General features: G+C 40.3%; 4 protein-coding genes and 1 pseudogene across 4 annotated transcripts in view; 3 read left to right on the top strand and 2 right to left on the bottom strand.

The window, feature by feature from the left end:
- LOC141840832 (uncharacterized) overlaps positions 1 to 16,401 on the bottom strand; it is a 44,547-nt gene extending 28,146 nt beyond the window's left edge. The window contains exon 1 of the mRNA XM_074728908.1: positions 16,397 to 16,401. The gene's annotated coding sequence lies outside the window, so the exon portion shown is untranslated. The remainder of the gene's footprint in view (positions 1 to 16,396) is intronic.
- LOC141839772 (LEAF RUST 10 DISEASE-RESISTANCE LOCUS RECEPTOR-LIKE PROTEIN KINASE-like 2.5) lies at positions 254 to 2,699 on the top strand. Its single transcript, XM_074727597.1, has 3 exons — positions 254 to 999; positions 1,082 to 1,260; positions 1,345 to 2,699. Exons 1-3 carry the CDS (start codon positions 263 to 265, stop codon positions 2,514 to 2,516), a joined length of 2,088 nt encoding a protein of 695 aa, XP_074583698.1. The 5' UTR covers positions 254 to 262; the 3' UTR covers positions 2,517 to 2,699.
- LOC141839710 (CDP-diacylglycerol--serine O-phosphatidyltransferase 1-like) lies at positions 8,736 to 14,858 on the top strand. Its single transcript, XM_074727522.1, has 12 exons — positions 8,736 to 9,500; positions 10,137 to 10,202; positions 10,290 to 10,349; positions 10,534 to 10,624; positions 11,011 to 11,065; positions 11,160 to 11,239; positions 11,356 to 11,472; positions 11,576 to 11,660; positions 12,489 to 12,580; positions 13,837 to 14,090; positions 14,250 to 14,338; positions 14,438 to 14,858. Exons 1-12 carry the CDS (start codon positions 9,337 to 9,339, stop codon positions 14,572 to 14,574), a joined length of 1,290 nt encoding a protein of 429 aa, XP_074583623.1. The 5' UTR covers positions 8,736 to 9,336; the 3' UTR covers positions 14,575 to 14,858.
- LOC141840831 (alpha-1,3-arabinosyltransferase XAT3-like) lies at positions 16,118 to 18,151 on the top strand. The gene is made up of 3 exons (XM_074728907.1): positions 16,118 to 16,412; positions 16,502 to 16,585; positions 16,673 to 18,151. Exons 1-3 carry the CDS (start codon positions 16,283 to 16,285, stop codon positions 17,914 to 17,916), a joined length of 1,458 nt encoding a protein of 485 aa, XP_074585008.1. The 5' UTR covers positions 16,118 to 16,282; the 3' UTR covers positions 17,917 to 18,151.
- A 1,038-nt stretch (positions 18,152 to 19,189) lies between these two features.
- Positions 19,190 to 20,916, bottom strand: part of LOC141840527 (alpha-1,3-arabinosyltransferase XAT3-like) — a 3,041-nt pseudogene continuing 1,314 nt past the window's right edge.

The following is a 20,916-nucleotide window of genomic DNA, read 5'->3' on the forward strand; positions in this document are numbered from 1 at the left end:
ATTGTCTATGAACCAAATCCATTGCCAATGTTTGCTAGCTTTCCTAAGTCCACGAGTCGAGTCAAGATCAGAAGACTTGGTCAGAAGTACCAGTTGACTTTGACGGATCCGAATCCATGTGAGCCACTCGTTTCCAAAACAAAAGGAGGAACAAATTGCGCCACGGATCCTTGTGACGTCATGAAGTAACACTGTATGTTGCCCTTTTTAAAGCATCGATACCAATCGAACACCGACACAATTATAGAGAGGGAGAGAGATCATGGAAAGATCTATACTGGCATTCTTCTTCACTTTATTCTTCCTCCTCAGTACTCTTACAAGTGGAGTGCTCGGCAGATCTCAAAATAAAAGCTGCGCTTCCTCCTCTTGCGGTGTCCTCGACGATATCCACTACCCGTTCCGCCTACAAGGCGACCCATGGTGGTGCGGTAAGCCAGAGTTTGAGCTCATCTGCGAATCAGGAAAAAATGCAGTCTTGCATAACTTGTCATCTACAGACAAGTACCTGGTCACCCAGATATCATATAATGAATCGAGCTTCAGGCTCGTCTATGCCGGTGATGCCACAGCTGGCTCTAATAAATGCGTTCTTCCCAGTGCACCCTTCCCCCTAAATTCACTTTTCAGCAGAAAAATGTTCCTTCGGTTGTTCGGGGGATATAGTTCACCTAGACGTACATATGCAGAATGGCTTAGACTTTATCTGCTGTTTGGAAGATGGGTTAGTTTTATGAGCTGCAAACAGGAAATTCATAGCGATCTTTACAACCCCATCCATTGTCTTACTGGGGAGAATAACTCGGCTACATATGCATTCGTCGGCGACGATGCATATGCAATACGCAACCTCAAGAACTCATGTAGATTCGTTAACTTATTTCCAGTTGACCCAGATTACAGAGACATGGATGTATTTGAACTCCTGGCGAAAGGAGTCTTGGTTCAATGGGATTTCACACCCTTTAACATTTTCGAGCAATGTTGGAAACAAAGTTGGTAGGAACGGAAAATAACGTTTAATTAACTTTATTATATATGTATTTCACACTTTTCTTACAAAATTCAATTGCTGGTGCAGGTCATATGTATATGATTCCTCCATCAACGTGAATTACAGGATAGCTTATTCCCTCGTCGCCGAATTACGTCTTTTATTTTGCGTTTACTGGGAGGAGAGCGCTCGCAATCATAATCACGTTATCTTCGGTTTCACAGTGGTCTTAGTCCTTGCACTAGATATAGCTCTTTGTCTGCTAGGTATGGTAAGCTTTTACTTCATTGATTTTCCATTCCAATTGCATAACTACTAGTTTATTGTTCGCTATTCGCTTGTTACCACAGTTGGCAGATTTGTGATTGCACCTCTAGTAATTTATGCATTCCTCGCGTACAATTATTGGAAGACAAGAAAGCCCATCGACTCAGTCGAAAAGTTTCTGCAAATCCAGCAAAGTCTAACTCCTACACGCTACGCCTACAGCGACATCATAGCCATGACGAGTCACTTCAGAGAAAAACTAGGCCAAGGCGGCTTTGGTTCCGTGTTCAAAGGATACATTCTTGGTAAATTCCCTGTCGCGGTCAAGATGCTTGTCGGCAGCTCCAAGTTCCACGGAGAAGACTTCATCAGCGAGGTCTCCACGATTGGCAGGATTCACCACATCAACGTTGTGCGTTTGGTTGGGTTTTGCTCCGAGGGATCAAAGAGAGCACTCATCTACGAGTACATGCCCAATGGCTCGCTGGACAAGTACATTTTCTCTGCCGACAGGAGAAACACGTTCACTGTGGAGAAGCTCCATGAGGTGGCCCTGGGCATCGCTAGAGGCATCGACTACCTCCATCAAGGCTGCGACATGCAAATTTTGCACTTCGACATCAAGCCCCACAACATCCTCCTGGATCGCAACTTCATTCCCAAGATTTCAGACTTTGGGCTCGCAAAATTGTACCCAAAGGATAAGAACTTAATATCCATGAGCGTGACCAGAGGCACGATAGGATACATAGCACCCGAGCTGATATCGAGAAACTTTGGGATCATATCAGACAAGTCGGATGTCTACAGCTTCGGAATGCTGCTAATGGAGATGGCCGGCGGGAGACATAATGCAGATGTGCGAGCTGAGAACACCAGCCAGGTTTATTATCCTTCTTGGATCTACGACAAGCTTGTTCAACAGCAGGCAACCCAGAGCATCCATGAGATTGATGAGATTGTAATTAGTGAAATGGAGAGAAAGTTGTGCACGGTGGGACTTTGGTGCATCCAAATAAAGTCAACTAGCCGGCCATCCATGAGCCGTGTGGTGGAGATGCTTGAAGGAGACGTGAATGAGCTACAGATGCCACCCAAGCCTTTCTTTTCCTCACTAGAGCCAAATCTGAGAGAATTAGAATTCTCCTCTTCTGGAGAAGAAGAACTACATGATCAGCAGCATACTTTACGTTCCAACTATTCCGGATTGGCTTCATCTTCTATACAACTATCTGTCATCTCAGAGTATTCTTAAACTTAATAGGTGTATATAGTTCGTTCACCTGTTACTAGAATTTTAGCCATCATCAAGGTTGGAAAGTAGCTATGTTAATAAGTATTCCGTTTAATTCTGATACTGTGTGTAGGACTAAAAGGTGAAGTGTATTGTATAATCACCGCCCTCATTAAATTTTTACGATATTGCTAGCATTTACACAATAAATATATTATGCTTCACTTATAAATCAATTTCATTGATGCACAATTGCTAAAATTATCATCTATATTGTTATTTTAAATAAATCAATTGCATTGTCTTAAAAAAAAAATCTATCACATACTTTAGTTTATCACCAACATAAATTTATAAAAAAAAACATATTAACTAATTATGTGTTTGCAAAGACAGGGATGGATCCTCTTTACGACACACTCATTCTCTGCATACTCGTCTTCGCTCTTATCATATTAACAAGTAATATAATCTTCAAAAGCTTTATTCATGCATAACTTCAGTTTTGAATAACTGTGGAAATTGCTAATCTTTCCTATTTTAAAAGCTTTACCAGTAGTTACTTTCCAAAGAGCTTTGGCACCCAACTTTACCTGTACAGACAACAATCTGCTAGTGTAACTCGGGGCATTAAATCATAAGCTTGATATATTTTTACAATTTGTTACTCTAAAAATTTCATTAAATTGACTTTTTGATTGATATAAGTTTATAGTCGGACATAAACAAGCTAAGTGATACCAAATTATAAAATTAGAACTCATTTCATTCGAGTTGATCTTGAGATGTGTTGGAGCGCGCGTGTGGAGTAGCCATATGACACAATATCAAAATGGTACAGTTTCGGCCTTAGACTGAAACTTCGGACAAACTAATACTTTAAACTTTGAGAGTATGAAATCCCACCATGTAACAATGATCTCACCATCTTCATTCTGATCATACTAACAAGTAATATAATCTTTAAAAGCTTTATTCATGCATAATTTCAGTTTTGAATACATGTGGAAATTGCTAATCTCTTATAGTTACCGGTAGTTAATTTCCAAAGAGCTTTGGCACCCAACTTTACCTCTACAGACAACAATCTGCCAGTGTAACTCATGTATTGCATTGTCATTTTAGCTTCTCCAGCTACATAAATAACATAAAGCAACATTTTTAAAATTTGGGAAGACAACTCAAATGATATGGACAATATGGTTTAAAATGTTGATTGGTGTTGATTAGCATGACCAAACTGTATTGTTCCATTCAGCAATTTATGTTATATTGGGTTTGGCACAAATACTTGTCCCTGTTCCACCTGCATTGTTCCTTTGATTCTCTCATTCATGGGGAAGAGATGACTGACTAAAAAGGTACAGGAGGCGAAGAAGAGATGCTTTGACTAGAACACCCATATCCTATAGCTACACCTTTCCTTAATTTCATTTGTGTCAATTCAAGTTGAACTCCAATCAAACTCTGATTGGTTAATAGAGATATAGCTACAGTGAATGTGGAGAAACCAATTCCTATGTTAATAGCATTATGTAATATGAGTTTTAAAAAATTACATAATGTGGAGAAATCATTTAGGCTGGTGATTTGCCTAAGATGAATAGTTCCTCTATGTTCATCAACCATATATCACTTCTACAATTTATTCTTTTAATTTCAATGATTTCTGTTCAACTTCTCCAATTCCATAGGAGAGAGTTAATGCATTAACCTAACAAACCAACTCACTAGTCTAAAATTCGTAAGCCCAAATTAATAATAGCTCACTCATATGATCTTATCTTAATTTTAAACCCTCTTTATTAGCTCATAATTCCCCATGTGGGAATATGCTAGGGTGTCACAGTAGGCGTTGTGTATGAGCATATTTACATGGAAAGAACTTGTTGAAGTGGCAGCTAAAATGTGGGCTGTGAACACCTTTATTCCATTTTATGTCTCTGTCCTTATAATTTCACCTTAACCTTTAAATTCCTTTTCATACTATATGGATTAGGAACAAGTGTGATTTCCTTAGCTGGAACATATTTGATTAATAAATATGGAGGGCCTTCACTATCTATGTGCCATCTGCAGGCTATTCATTAAGGTATTAATTTTTTGTCATGATAGTTAGATGTTTTTACACAGATTCTGCTAGTAGTTAGAATGAAATGATGAAATGTGGACCAGTCAGTGTTGCCACATTTTGCCTTTCTCTTTAAAGTCCAATGGTCCAAACTTTGTTGTCCAGTTGATCCAATATTCCTCTTTTCTTTTACTTGGTGAACCCTTTTCCCAAACATCATGTGTTGGTTATTATGGGGAGCACATGTTGGTTTTTCTTGCCTGTTTGAGCTCTCAGCTCTGTTTTCGTGGTTGTTTGTTAACATGAATGCTATGATATTTTTGACACAATGATCCCTTGAAATTGGTTGGTGAGTAGCTGTTTTTCTTGGGGAATACTGATTTGCAAGCAACTTATATAAGTGAAGGTTGAAGAGCTCACTTATAGCATTTATACAGTGTTTAGAATAGGATTTTTTATGCTGATTCAACAGATTTCGGCCTTTCTATTTGCAAACTATCTGAGACAATCTAGAAAACGTATAGATGCCTTCCTTTCATTACAAAGTTTGCTGATACGGATCGGTACTAGAATACTGGCAATTCTTCCATATTACACTTCCACCAGGACCAGTTCGCTCTGGTTGATTTATCCATCTCAACTTTGTGCTGTCGTTTTTTAATTAGCTCGTCGTAGAGAAACTCATTTATTGCCACATCTCTGTTATCCTGCTTTTACAGCCTATTCAAAGCTTCAAGTTGGCGAAGTGAGCAGTAAATGGAACACTAGAAGACAGATGCTTCTACTTTGCAGCAGGAAGATTACATTTACAAGAACAGTGTATGAATGTAATCTGACAGGCGACCAAAGCCGGGTACATATTGTATAAAATTAACCTGCATGTGCCTCTGTTCCTGTGCATTTTATCTTATGCGCTTGCATCCATCTAATATAGAATAGATATTGGAGCTGAAGATTACTGCATCATCTTCTGCAGATCCACTATAATGCTCATCCATCACATCTACCACAATATTCCCGGCCGTTGGTGCTTTCTTTCCCCATCAATGAAGCTATAAAAACTGATGTTAATTGTCTTTTTGTTTTTACCCTGCAGAATCTGCTTCTCTTTGCCTGTTTGGCAGCACTTGCTGAGGTTTCTCTGTTTCGGCCGGCTGGGTAGTGCATGCACCACAGGCAGCCTCCTCATCCAAGATGCAGCAGCTCCATTAGTAATTAATATCAGCATGCACCTGCCATTCCACCACTTTCATTCGGCAGATCTCATGGGCTTTGATTCAGATTCAGCAGTCAATGGTCAAACACCCTGTCATCACCAAAATAAGATAAGAAAACGGGTATGCTGATCATCAACATCATCATTCTTCATAAAATTTTACATGAAAAAAAAAATGACAGATGCACATTTGGGCTGAAAGGTTGGTGCCAGTGAAGAAGAAGGGATGAGGTAGAAGTTGAAGAGACCAGGGTGAGGAAATAATTGTACCAGAAGAATCATGGTTGGGCCCCATTGGGCTTCACGTACCACCAAATTGTATACAAGAGATGTCACTTTTTGTCGGCTTGTGGGACCTTGACCTGGAGCTCCAAGAGCTGGCTGGCTGGCTGGCTGGCTGGCAAGCACATATATTACAGCACTTGCCCGGACATCTTGTCGTTTTCTGACCCAAATTTCACATGTTTAAATTTTATATGGAAAATAATGACTTTCTTCGGTGGGCCACGGATGTACATGGGCCCTACTTGGAAATGCCCAATCAATTTATTTTGTTATGAAAGTTATTTTAGCACAATATTGCAAGGAGAGCTAGCCTAGGCCCTATTTAGATTATTTCATATATTAAAAATTAGGCCGCTGGATCAGATGAATCAGAGCATTTAATTGAGTTGGAAAAGCTATGAGAGAAAATTTATAAATAAATAAATAAATAAATAAAAATAGATAGCTAGCTAAATATTATAGTTCGCATTGGACGGAAGCAGAAGCGTTTCCACAGACGTTTTTTCTCTTCCGCCACATAAACTGAACCAGGAAGGTCCGGGTAAGGCCCACCCGTAACCCTACTATTTTTGTTTTTTTTATTATCATATATAAATATAAATATATATATAATAATAATAAATTAGGGCTGAGCTGAGGTGGACCGTCGACGTAGGACCACGTACGTGCGTCGTCCTCCTTTATTTGCTCTGACTTCTTTTACAGATTTACCAGCTTTTTATAATCCTTATTGGCTCTCGTGGGAAACGCATCGAAGTGCAATTGGATCGTGGATGGGAAACGATTTCTGGAGTGTTTTTTACTTTTTAATTTCTGGTTATTTATTTATTTTTGTAAGGAGTTGAGGATCTCTCAGTTTTTGTGCGTCGCCATGTGGCGCGTCTTCCGATGAGTAGGAGACACGACTGCGACCGAGTTTGGCGCCGTTAGACGTGAAGTGTTCTATACTATTCCAGATACCCTTCACGAAAAGACCAAAACACCCTCGAACTCTTTGCTTTATTGCAGCACCGCCATCGATTTATTTTTTAAAAAAACATTGTACAAGTATATTGAATATTGAATTAAAAATTTTGGATATACTTTCATTTGTTAGAAATTTATTTATTATTTATTTTTTAAAAAAATTATAAATAAAAAATTTCATGAGAAAACAAGGACTAAGTGGTGCTTTTACATTTTGAGAATGTATTTAAACTAGTTGAAATCGGTGCAGGATCAATTTTTATATACCGTAGATTGTTAGGTTCAATGCTTATGCTTTCTTGGATGTTTTCACCATCCAAGAAATAATTAAATTAAGGGTGATTTTTAAAAGGTCCTTATTTTAATTTTAAAGAAAAATGTTCTTGAAGATGTCAGTAAAATCAAGATATATGTGGCTTAAATTTTTGTTTTCATTTTATTATTAAAAGGGAATTTAGACAGGAATAATTTTGTAAAATAAAATTATTAAAAGGGAAGAAGAAGAAGTAACTCTGAATGAACGAATGATGATTCTCGTCATTACAGGATCTTATATGAAGCTGGAAGTGTCGTACCTGCTGCCCTGACAACACAGTTTCTCCCCTTTCTCTGCTCCTTTGTAGTAACCCTGTAGGGGCACATGATTAGGGGAGCAAGTTTGATAGTGGTTTGGAATTTGGATGGACTATTTGCTTGCGATGGCAGTCGAACAGTAGTACTGGCAGTATTTTTCTAAACAGATTTGCAAAATTTTCTTTAAAGGAAAAACAAAAACAGAGCAGCAAGAGTAGGACTCATATCGTGGCAGTGGAAAGCTCACTGTTGCTGTTGCCTTTGTTGTCAGTGAGCGTGGAAAGATATATAGGACAGCCTCCTTTTGTTTGCCTTTTGGTGTCTCATCTATCTTGTATCTTTTCCTTGGTCCACTCCCAATCATCGTTTTGACTGCACTGTACATGTAACACTGCTCCAGTTATGATTAGAGGAACCACTCGATCGATGAATAAACTACCTGGAAAATTTTACACCTCTCTCCTTTTGATTTTCTCTGCTGATGGCAACATGTTGAGCTTGTATGTGTATTTTGTTTTGGCATTTCTCAGAGCAGTTACAATGCTTCATCAAACTGCGTACGTAGTGAGGATATGTGCGATGGGTATTTTCGTAAATATCTCGAGTACGATGGGCATTTAACCTACGTAGCCCTTCTTCTTTTCCTATATTGAAGTCTTGTTTGACCGTCCCTGTACTGTGTCTTCGCTTCTCTCTCCTTTGGCCCTTTATAAGCGATACGATGCTTTGTTTCGCTTGCCCTGTTTCCTCCGGCTTTCTCTCTCAAGTCGATCGGGACGCCTAAAGGAGGAGAAAACGATCGAAAAGATTGCGCCCTTGTTTCGGATTCGTTTTGGCGGCTCGGATCTTGCTCTGGTTGTACGGCTAGAGGCGGGGAAGGGAAGAGGAATCGGCTTTCCTTTGTTCGTGTTCGGATTCTCCCTGCGCGCACGCGATGATTTGAACCCTGGGTGGACTTTGTCGTTGTTCTGTATAATTGAGTTACTTTACCGAAGGGAAAAGAATAACGAGGGAAAGAAGAACAGTAGGATTCCTCTTCGAGCCGTTGCGTGCGACTATTCCCTTCTTTTATTCTCTGTATAAGGTACTTTGCCTTTTCATTCTTTGTGTTTGAGTGTTTTTTTTGGTTGCCAAACTCACCCTTGTTCACGGTGGTTCTTCCTTTCTCTGGCCGTTTTGTCTTTGTGATTGGTTCTTTTTTTAGTACGAGAAGGGTATTCTCTTTTGGTATCACTTTCCGTGGCTATTATGAGTTCTTTAAGTTTCTTTCGTTGTTAATGATAAGATTAACTTCATTCAAAACGTTCGTACCTGGTCTTTTTTTTCGAAGTTATCAGTCTAATAAAATCACCACGGGTGTTGGATTTGAAGCAATCTATCTTTGCTCTGCAGTGACTGCTACTTCCTGACCTTTGCAATTTAGAACGGAAAGGTTATTTATTGTATTAGGGTCCAGGTATTTCTAATATTTATTAATTTAAAGGTTTCAGATTTCTTTTAGGTATTATTCTTTTTGTGGGATAGGGTTGCTTTTTTGTACCATCTGCGTAGCTATCTTATATTTCCATTTTCTTCCCCAGAACATTGAATTATTGGTTTGGTTTTGGATTCTGCAGATTTTGTTTCTTTAGAAAAAGATCTCGCAAGTTTTGTTTCTATGTTATTTCCGAGATTTTAGGATTGGTAAATCTTTGATTGTTATAATTATTTTCACAGCTTGTTTGGGTATCATGGAGGCTAGTGGCCAACGAAAAATAACAAGCAGAGACTACAAACTTAGAGAAGTGATTGGAGCAAAATTTCCAACTGATTTTGGTGAACTTGATCCCTGGACGGCTTGGGCATACAAGCCACGTACAATAACTTTACTTTTTGTTGGAGCGTGTTTGTTAGTGTGAGTGCTGGATCCTTCAATTTTGACAGTTCTTTTGATACAAGATAATTTGTTTGATACTTCATTTCTTTGGATGTCTATAAAGAGATTTTATTATGTATCTTTCTGGCATCTTTTCTTGATTTCCCTCTGTATTTTCAAATACGTTGAGACAAGTGATATGAAATCCACTAACTTGAATTTGTAATACATTGGCAAGTGATTTGTTGAACAATTGCCTTTCATGTGAGCTATGTAGATAGGATACTAATACATGATGAATTTAATGAGTCTTGATTTGTTCTACAATTTACTTTCGATTGCATGGTTTATGCCCGCACCTTAATCAGAAAAGAAGAATGTTTTCCCATAATCTGAAGAATGATGTGTTGGCCAGAAGTTTACTATGTTACATAGTGATAGTCTTTTATTTGGTATATTTTACATAAAGACGAGAGCATGACATAACTAAATTTCCTAGTAAATCCAGATTCAGAATGACTGTGCCCTCAAAGTAGTGGACCTATTGCTCAATTGTCTAAGTACCAAGTAAGACTGAGCAAGAGATCTGATAGTCTTGTAACATATGTTCTTTTTGAATTCTTTTAAGGGTTTATCATCTTTTGGCTGCTTCATATTATAAACCATTTTTTGCAGTTGGGCAAGTGGAGCACTAGATCCTGAAAGCACAGCATCAACTGACATTGTTACATCAGTAAAGAGGTAAGTTTTCTAGTTTGTTGTACCTCAGGAAGTCAGGATTGTAATTTGCATGTGGAATTTATTCTTTGAATTTCCTTTCTCTTACAGAGGTGTCTGGGCGATGATTGCTGTCTTTTTGGCCTATTCCTTGCTGCAAGCACCTTCAACGTAAGCTATGGCTTCCATTTTTGACTTTATGATGTAGATGCATGTATCTCAGCATTATCCAAGGTCGTTAGAGAGCATTTGTTGCTTCGTATCTGAAATAATTACCCCATCAAGAATTGCAATAATACAATTTTCCTATAAATTACAGACATTGTTACTTGTTTGTGCATTCTATTTTATTCAGGGTTCTTATAAGGCCACATCCTGCAATTTGGCGTTTAGTTCATGGCATGGCTGTTGTGTACCTTGTTGCCCTTGCATTTTTGCTTTTCCAGGTTTGTTGTGTTTCTATCTTTTAATTAGGACGATTATCAAGCACATCTGATTCAGTTTCATTCTTTTCCATTTGTTGTTTTTGGAAACCATTTTTCTATTTATTGTGCTTTAGTAATTGTTGCTATTGATTCAAATAGGATGAAATTTGAGCCAAGAGTAATAATTTCAATAGTATATGAGGCTAGATACTTCATCAGCTTTAATTTCTCATGAAAATTAACATATGGAAGATTCGTTCTTCAAACTTTTTGCTGCTGAGGTTTTGTTGCTTCATCTGTTATTGTGGTTTTGGTAGAATCTAGACCTAAAATAATCAATAAAGTCATCTAATAATTCTGCTGTAAATTTGACAAATGTTCCTCTGGTTTCTTTTTCTCATTTCCAGAATCGCGATGATGCTAGGAAGTTTATGAAATATCTCCATCCTGCTCTGGGAGTTGGTAAGCACTTGATTTAGGAGCTTTATGGTTTCCCCCAGAAAATAGCATATTCATAGATAAAGAAATTAACAGAATCTTTGCTTGTGCATTCCAGAGTTACCTGAAAGATCTTATGGAGCTGATTGCCGTATATATGTCCCAGAGAATCCAAAAAACAGGTTTATCAATGTTTATGTATGATTCCTTCATTCGTCAACCTTTTTGTCTTTCAGTTTATATTGCTTGGATCTTTCAAGGAAACTATTCTTTTCTAGATCTTCTCATCACTAATTTGTGTTAGTTTATTGCAGAATACATTGTTTGATGAGTTTGTTCTTGCCCATATTTTTGGATGGTGGGGCAAGGCAATAATGATACGAAACCAGCCCCTTCTGTGGGTGTTGTCGATTGGCTTCGAATTGATGGAGGTTCATTTTGATTCTTTTACCTTTTCTTTTTTTTTGCAAAAATTACTAAAGTTTTTTTTCCTTAAAAAAAACATTATTTAAGTACATTAGCTAACAATTGCAGTTTACTTTTCGCCACATGTTGCCAAATTTCATTGAGTGCTGGTGGGACAGTATTATTTTGGACATCTTGATCTGCAATTGGTTTGGTGAGACCCTAGTTACTCTCTTGTTACCTGCAAATGGATGCGAAAACAATTAGTTTAGTAATGGTTCGAATGATGTGTTGAACATGAAGTATGAAAATTGTCCTACCTCTGATGCTCTGCTGAAATATTTTTTTATGTGGTCTCATACTAGCATGCCTGACAGTACTGACTTGTGTTGTCCAATGCTCATTATCACTAAAAAGTAATAGCCCTATGACCCATTGGTAAATACTTATAGGTACTTCAACTGACATCTAAAAACTTTTAGAAATGCTGCCTTAGTGGTCCATTTTGTTTCTGAGTAAATGCATCATTGTGAACGCTTTTAGGTTGGTCACAGAAGTCTCCCTGATAGTCTGAACCTTCATTATTGGTGACTGGTAACTAGATGGCTCTCGGTTCCACATTGTTCTTTTCTTTATGCTTCTCAAAGGCTCTCTTATTTTAGCTTGAAAGTAATTGAGGACTGCGTGAGTACTGAGTAATATTATTTTGTGATTCAAAGTATGTCAATAGCCTTTTTTTGTTCCTGAAGAATGAAGACTCTAATTAATTAGCTTTGCCTTGGAATTATTATCATTTTGCTTCACAGGGACTTCCAGTCATGGTTTAGTTTAGATTGGTTATCTAAATCCATAATCATTTTACTTACTCCAATGAAAATTATGTTCTAGGTTCCAAGCTATTTAACAAAATTCTTTTACAAGGTTCTGAAACCTTCGTTTCTTTGTTTATTCTGTTTTATGCACATAGATCCATTCAAGTAAAAGAGGAGACAAATGGACCATTTGGGCTAAAACGCATTTCATATTTTTGTTTATGATACAGGTATTTGGGCAGGAATGCATACTGTTAGGTACTTTGATGGAAAAACCTATGAGTGGGTGGGCATAAGCCGCCAACCAAATATAATTGGTAAGGTATGGTATGTCATATTTATTTCATATTTTTTACTTATGTTCAAGTTTGCCAATAATTGTGAGATTTTGGGGCATGAAATTTTTCTTTGTTCTTGGGATGTGACTCAGAAATTGTGAGAAATTTTGGTTCTAGTGGGCATTATATCTGATATCAGCACCAGAGCCAACAATATCTTTTCACAAACCAAATAGCTGAATTGGAGGATTCAGTTGTTCATTTCCTTGGTGTTAAATTTTAGTTTCATAAAACTGCCAGGCCTATTAGAACTATCCTGTTATTTTCAATTGATAAAAATGATTGGCAATCAAGGATTCAATATATATGGTTCTCTAGTATGACCATTTTATCATGGATTTATGTCGACCAATAATGTTTACATTTTCCAACAATTTAACAATCAGCATGCATGATTTTGTTCTTTCTCTAGTTAACGAGTCAAACTGTCAACAACGGTTTGTTCTTACATGACAATTTTGTCATTGTGCCCACACACTGTCTTAGCATTCACTTAGGTTTCTATATAATGCTGCTCAGGTCCAGGTCATGCATGGTACTGACTAATTAACTTCTCTACACGATTTATTCATTACACAAACATCTCGTGCCTCTAATTGTCTTTAATCCCAAGGGACGAGTGTGGCTGTTCTAGTGAGGATTTACCATCCTTATTTCCTATATGCTGTTTACATCTTGCTGAAATTGGAAAAGGATATCACTGTTTCTAGTAGACAAGTTTTACTCTGTTCTGACAGAAAATTGATGATCTACAGTTTTGATTGTTGGTGTATCATATTTTTAGTAATTTTTTATGGCAAATAGCAAACTTTAAAAATTCTTTAGTTCTGTATATTGTATACTCAGCAGAACCCAATGTAGTTGTAGATATTCCTCCTCTGAAATTTCATCTTGTCTGAGTTTGTCCCAACTATCACATTTGCCCAAGAGTTGAACCTGATTGAATTGAATGTTCACAGTGGTGATTCAACCTCTTGCAGAAAACAAAACAAAAAAACGCTTGTGGTTCATCCAAAGTGATTAAATTCTTCAAGAATTTGCTTGAATGATTACCTAATCAGTTTTTATACAACAATTTTTTCTAATCATCACAATACCATATTGCTTTTATCCTTCGGCTTCCATTGTAACTTTCCAAGAGATGTAATTATCTCACACAAAACTGCTTCAATATGTATTGTGTAGCTAAGGGGATGACTCTTTTTTTCTATTATGTTTTTTGATTATAATTTGTTTGTAGGTCAAAAGAACATTGGGCCAGTTTACACCTGCAAGGTGGGACAAAGATGAGTGGCATCCCTTGCTTGGACCATTGAGATTCATTCAAGTGCTGTGCCTTTGCATTGTTTTTATGATTGTGGAACTCAACACCTTTTTCCTCAAGTTTTGTCTATGGATTCCTCCTAGAAACCCCTTGACAGTTTATAGATTAGTTCTATGGTGGCTAATTGCTATACCAACAATCCGCGAATACAACACCTACTTGCAAGACAGGTATCTATGCATATCATTCAGCCTACACATAAAGTTTTTTTTCCCACTTGCAGAATCCAAAGTTGTGTGGAATCACCGATGCACTTACATTTGTAAACTATGATGATTGGAAGTAATCAATGTAGCTAAAAGGGATACTAACATGACCAATGATTTCAGAAAGCCTATCAAGAAGGTTGGAGCATTCTGTTGGCTTTCGCTAGCAATATGCATAGTGGAGCTTCTAATTTGTGTCAAATTTGGCCATGGTCAGTAGCATAACATTCTGTTCTGTCATTTTGCTGCCTGAAGAGTTCATTTCCTTTACGTTTGATACAAGCATTCTCATCACTGTTTTTCCAAACCAGGTCTCTTCCCTAACCCAATGCCCCCATGGTTAATAACGTTCTGGACGACTGTCGGCATGGCCCTAATGGTGTTCCTATTCGCCTGGACTTGTCAGATTCATCAATCCGTGACGAAGAAGAAGAAGAAGAGGCGATAATCGCCTACCTGCATTTTTTCCCCCTTTGACTCATTCTTTTACCTCTGTAAATACTTTGCATCTGTAAATGAACCATTTGCTGCCTAGACTGGAAACCAGTCAGGCAGGTAGAGGATGATTTTTCATTGTGACTATGTCTCAATGCTCTTCCTGCAGGAAGTTTTGTGGCTGCACCTCTATTTTTGATACTTTTGGTAGAACAGTCACATTTCTTCATTCTCCCAACAAATGAAATGATGGACAATCCTGTTCGTGACTATCTCTTATGTTCTTCTGTTATCCTCTGATGAAATTTTCAAACATCAAAACCGATTTCCTATTACACAAAATCTCACTGGTGGATTTTCCATTCATTTCCTCAATTGATTGGCCTAGTTAATGGTTGTGACATGTTCTCCAGCTGCAATAAGAAAACAAAAAACAAAAACAAAAACAAAAAAAACTGAGAATGGACACCAGCAACCATTGCAATAATGAAGGTCTTTATACTTAATGGATGTGATGTGATGCAGCAATAAAGTATTTAAATGAATAATTCTCTGTATAAATTATATTATAAATTTATTTGATAATCGAGCCAAGAAAAAGACTGGACTGTCGGATTATAAACTCTTCCAAATCCTAACAAATCATTGATGGCATATGCTCTGAGGTGGGTGAACTATCATGACAATTGAGCCCCTACTTGATTCCAATCAATAGCTTGTACATCCGTAGCTCATGGCCCCATGGACCATAAAGGAGCTTGAGAGCCATTCCGCACCTTCTCAGCTCCACAGTTTCACATTTTCATCTTACAATCTCAACAGCAAAGTCAGCAGAGAAAGAAAAAAGTCTGAAATGCATGAAATTTAACCGACTGAACCAGTGTGGTCCAAGTTCAGAAGAGTAACAATAAATGGACACGCTGTAAAGTAAAGTAAGAGGAACCTAAATCATGTGATTGAAAGGGTTTAACAGCTTGTCGGCTAAACGTAGATTATGATCAAATTATCTGATTTTAATATTATCATTAAATAATTTGATTTTGATCCTCAAAATTCTATCTTCAACCCCAAATGCCTACTTTTGTGAGCTTTGCACATGCCAAACTACAAGATTTAACGGTCTCAGCGATGTAAAAAAACAACTTCACGCTTGCTTTAATCTTTGCCTTTAACTCTCTGACAAGGTTTGTTTACTTAAATTACACCCACCAATCTATCTGCCCACCTACTCTAGAATTTAGTTTATTATACAAAAATCACAATTAATTGATTGCCAAACAGTAATTGTAGTGTATGTACTTCAATTAATGTTAGCTCCAGTAGATTAACCCCAATATGTTTGGACCGGTTTCGGATAGATCGTTAGTTTCTTTATGTTATAATATCTAGTGTCGCCATCAACTACAGTATCCCGTCAAAATCTTAATCACTGCAGAAAATGGGAAGGTAAAAACACAATGTGATTTTGTGAATCAAAAAATGGCAAGTTTGCTATATTTGACCGAGCAAAGCGAGAGAGAGAGTCAAGGAAGAGGCTGGAGTTTATAAGATACAGCGAGGATTGAAGGTCAGCGAGTCAAACAAGCCACGGGAATGGCCAGAGCAAATTAATACACAAGAAAAGTAAGCACTTGCAGTATAAGAAATAAAGAAGAAAAAAAGAAGAAGAAAAGCGGTTGGTGTCGAGGAGGAGGAGGAAGAGGAAAGGAGGGAGGACGAGGATGAAGGCTGCGAGGAATCCTCCCAGGTTTGAGCCAAGGAGAAGTGGCAATGCGCTCATCATTACCACCATGCTTATTTCCCTGTGCATCCTCACTCTCATCAAGGCTCGCTACTGCTCTGCTCCATATGGTTTGTGTTCTTGTTTGGTGCTTTCTTCAGCTCTGACGAGTTAGGGATTTTGTGTTCTTGAGAGAATGATATTGTTCCTGTTCTTGCAGCAAAGTCGCAGAGATTAGCAGAACCGGAGGATTTAGAGGCGGCGAGAGTAACCATAGAGAAGAGTGAGGAGGCTGCTCTAATAGGTAATTTGAAAAGAATTGGTAGAAAAGATTGGATTTTTTTTCCTTGTTTGAAGAGGAGAAGAGTAGAGAATTCTTACTTTTGTGCAGAGGATGAAGATGAAGAATTAACCAAAGCAACATCTGAAGAACATGTTGCAGAAAAAGCTGTGTTGACCTTGAACAAGCCAATATGCTCCGAGACCAGCAAGAGATCTGATGTCTGCGCAGTAGAAGGCGATGTGAGATTGCAGAGCAGCTCGCAGACCATCTTCCTGCCTCCTTCCTTGACAGATCGAGAATGGAAGACGAAGCCTTATTGCAGAAAGCACGACCCCCCGGCGATGAGGAAGGTCAAAGAGTGGACTTTGAAGCCGTTCCCCGAAGGCGGGCCGCCACCTCAGTGCACCGTCAACCACGCCGCTCCGGCGCTGGTCTTCTCCATAGCCGGATTCACCGGCAACCTCTTCCACGACTTCACCGACGTGCTCGTCCCCCTCTTCATCTCCGCCTATCAATTCCGCGGCGAGGTCCAGTTCGTGATCCCGGAGAACAAGTCCTGGTGGGTGAGCAAGTTTGCCCTAATTTTTAGGCATCTCTCCAACTACGAAATCATCGACGCCGATAACGACGACCGAGGCGCTGTCCACTGCTTCCCGCGGGTAATCGTCGGATTAAGCTTCCACAAGGAGCTCAGCGCGGATCCGGCGAGGACACCGACGGGGTATGGAATGGCGGAGTTCAAGGAGATGCTTCGGAAGGCTTACGGCCTGGAGCGCCCGAGGGCGGTGCCGTCGGGAGACCAGTGGGACATCCGGCGGAAGCCGAGGCTGCTGATCATCTCGCGGAAGAAAACTAGGGTTTTCCTGAACGAGCGGGGGATGACGGACATGGCGATGAGTCTAGGATTCGACGTGCGCGTGGCGGAGCCTGACATGAGCACCGACCTGGCCAAGTTCGCACGGCTGGTGAACTCCGCCGACGTGATGATCGGCGTCCACGGCGCCGGGCTCACCAACATGGTGTTCCTCCCCGACGGCGCGGTGTTGATCCAGGTGGTGCCGTTCGGGGGGCTGGACTGGCTCGCCAGGGAGACCTTCAAGGAGCCGGCGCCGGCAATGGGGATCCACTACCTGGACTACCACATCAAGGCAGACGAGAGCACGATCGGCGAGCAGTACGCGGCGGACGACCCGGTGATCAAGGATCCCTACGCCGTGCACAAGCGGGGGTGGAATGAGATCAGCCGGATCTACCTGGAGAACCAGAATGTGAGGCCGCACCTCGGCCGGCTGCGGAAGACGCTGTTGGAGGCGCTCGACCACCTGCCTCACGGCCGCCATGGAAGAGGATGATCAAACCATGGATTGCAGTAAACTGATCAATTCATCTCCCTCCTTGTATTCTTGTTCTTGCTCCTTTTTTTTTTGTCACATTGATTTCTGCATTCATTTTTGGTTCTTGTAAGAAAAATTCATACAAGTGCGTGATTAGATTGGACAACAACAATCGAAACCAAATCCATCACAATGTAAATTTCCTAGTTAATCTTTATGATAACCTTCTATAAAAGCAAACTACAATGAGTTCAATTAGCTTGGATTTTCCCATGATTGATAACTTCTCGTTTAGCTTTGTCTTCGATCCTTTGCGTCTTTCGATCGAAGTGGAGAGTTCCCAAGATCGAATGGTTCGGTGTGCAGGAGCTGTCAAAGAATGGACAGGCCAACCTCTCTTTTGCTCGCTGGCTAATAATTGCCCAAGAATTGGAAGAACCTTCCATCAAATTCAAAACAACCATAAAAAAAACATTCAAATCGCTCTATAGTCAAAATTATCACTCAATTCTTCATCGTTGCAATTTCTCATGCAAGTTTAGGTGGGCAGAGAACAATTCAAAGGTAGCAAGTTGGATAGAGAAGAATATTTTTTGAATTAGCTTTCTCATGTTCCAATCAAGGGCTCGTTGCCAGTGATAGCCAAAAGCAAAAGAGAAGGTAAAAGCAAATTGTTCTTGCGAGGACATGTTAAAGCAGTTTTGTATAGTATATATCTCTCACATGGTGCAGAATTTGTTATTGCTGCATCATGCTGGTGCAGACTGCAGCATGCAGCATCTCCTCTAATAATTGTTCTCTATAAATTTTAGGTCAGCCTCTCCTTGGCCTCTCATGGAGCAAAATTATTGTCCTCGTCGTCCTTCTCTCTGATTCCCTGCCTGATGCACGCAGAGAAGGCTGAGTTGTATGTGCCCCCTTCCTTATTCAATGGCATAAAGCAGTGTGCTGGAATATACTCAAACTGAATGAGCAATTAAGACAGATGGCCATCACTTGTTTAAACCTTAAGTGAGGTGTAACAGAAACCCGTTAGACTAATCAAAACTTTAGCCAACCACCATGAATGGCCAAACTGACTAGGATGGCTGCTATACTTTGCATACAGTTGCATCTGATTTGTTGTTGTTGTTTTATTTGTCTATTTCCTTTCAACTTGTTCCAATCCTCCCATGCTGCTGATTAACTAGTTTTATTTGCTTTACAAATTGTAATAAGACAGTTTCTTGATGGTGGCCTTATGCTTTTTCGACACACAGTTCTTGAAGAAGATGATGGAGATCTTTATCAGTTTGTAAAATGTCTGGATCTTCTATATATATGCCATTCTGACAGAAGAATTAACAGCAGTGTAATTACAGAAGTTCTTAAACCCCCACTCTGAATCATTTCACTTGACAAGAAAATAATCTGATGAAATCAAGAAGAAGAGAAGAAGAAGAAGAATAAAAATGGCCTCGACATGATTCTGCGAGCTACCTATTGGATGATGCGCTCCAGAGCCTTCCACAGCGTATTCTTGAACTTCTTTACATCGAGCTTCACGTTCTGGTTGTCCATGAAGGTGGACCTCATCACAGGGTGCCCTTTCTGGTGGAAGGACATGGGATCCTTGAACACCGGGTGATCCCTCGGATACTGCTCGATCAAACTGCTCTCCTCTATGGCGATGCTGTACTGCACGTAGTTGAGTTTCATGTCCTTGGCCGGCTCCCCGAAATCCAGCATCGCCATCCACTCGAGGCCTCCCCATGGAACCACCTGGATCACCGTCGCGTTGGGCGGCAGGAACACCAAGTTGGTGAGCCCGGAGCCGTGTACGCCCAGCAGCACGTCCACCGAGTTGACCAGCCTCGCGAATTGGCCCACGTCGGATCCCACATCCCCGTCGTTGACGATGATTTCGAATCCCAACTGGTCCGCCAATTGAGTTATTTCGTGTAGATTTGTGAATGCTCGAGATTGCTTCCTTGCTACGATGAGGATTCTGGGTTTCTTCCCGGCGAGGTCTTCGATGTTTGAAGTGGCGTCCCTTTCCAGGGAGAAGGCTTCTCTTAGGAACTTGGCGAAGTCGACCATGGAGTAGCCGTTGGGGGCGCGCGCAGGGTCGATGCTGAGCTCCTTGTGCGAGCGGAGGCCGACTACGACCTTGCTGAAGCAGTGCACCTCCTTGTCCTTGTCGTAGTCGATTACCGGGAACTTGGAGAGCTTCTGGAACACCGGGAGGTAGCGGTAGACCCACCAGGGGTTCATGTCGCTGACCACGAACTGAACCTCGCCGTCGAGTTGGCGGGCAGCGAGGAAGAGCGGGATCAGCACGTCGGTGAAGTCGTGGAAGAGGTTGCCGGTGTATCCTCCGGCGGAGAAGACGACAGCAGGGGCAGCGTGCCTGACGGTGCATTGCGGCGCTGAGGCGTCGGCGGCTTTGACTGTCAACTCGCGAACGCGGCTGAAGGCGGCGGCGTCGCCCTTGCGGGCGTAGGGGCGGAACCGGAACGCCTCGTTGCGCTCGCCGGAGTCGACGAAGAGGACGTCGGAGGAGTTTCCAGGGATGCGGATGTCGCCGGACAGCTCGCAGACGTCGACTCGAGGGTCAGAGAATTCGCACGACAGCTTCTTCTCCACATTACTCTTGATTTCTTGAGCTGCTTCAAGATAAGAATAGCGTATCCAACTTCAGATTTAGCGAATCGAAGTGTGGTCAAACTAGATCTCAAAAATCGCAATAACATCGTGATGATCACTATCAAGGCACCTGGTTGCTCAGGTGTGGTGGCCTTGTTCTCCATCCGATCATTAACAGTATCATTTGCATCTTGAACCGAGTTGCCACCGTTCTTCGTGCCTTCCTCCTCTGCTTCACTTGTACTCTCTGTAAGAAGTTAAAAATTAGCAGAAAAGCTCAGTAACCTTCAACCAATTCCTAGAACAGACCTAACACTTCATCGTCCTCCCCCTGGAGATCCTTCTCTTCTTTCTTTTCTGTAACAGGAAGCAAATCTATGACCGTTTTACTGA

This window comes from Curcuma longa, chromosome 11 (genome assembly GCF_044706935.1).
Source record: "Curcuma longa cultivar G26 ecotype Majalengka, Jawa Barat chromosome 11, ITB_CL_G26_1.1, whole genome shotgun sequence".
Classification (NCBI taxonomy): domain Eukaryota; kingdom Viridiplantae; phylum Streptophyta; class Magnoliopsida; order Zingiberales; family Zingiberaceae; genus Curcuma; species Curcuma longa.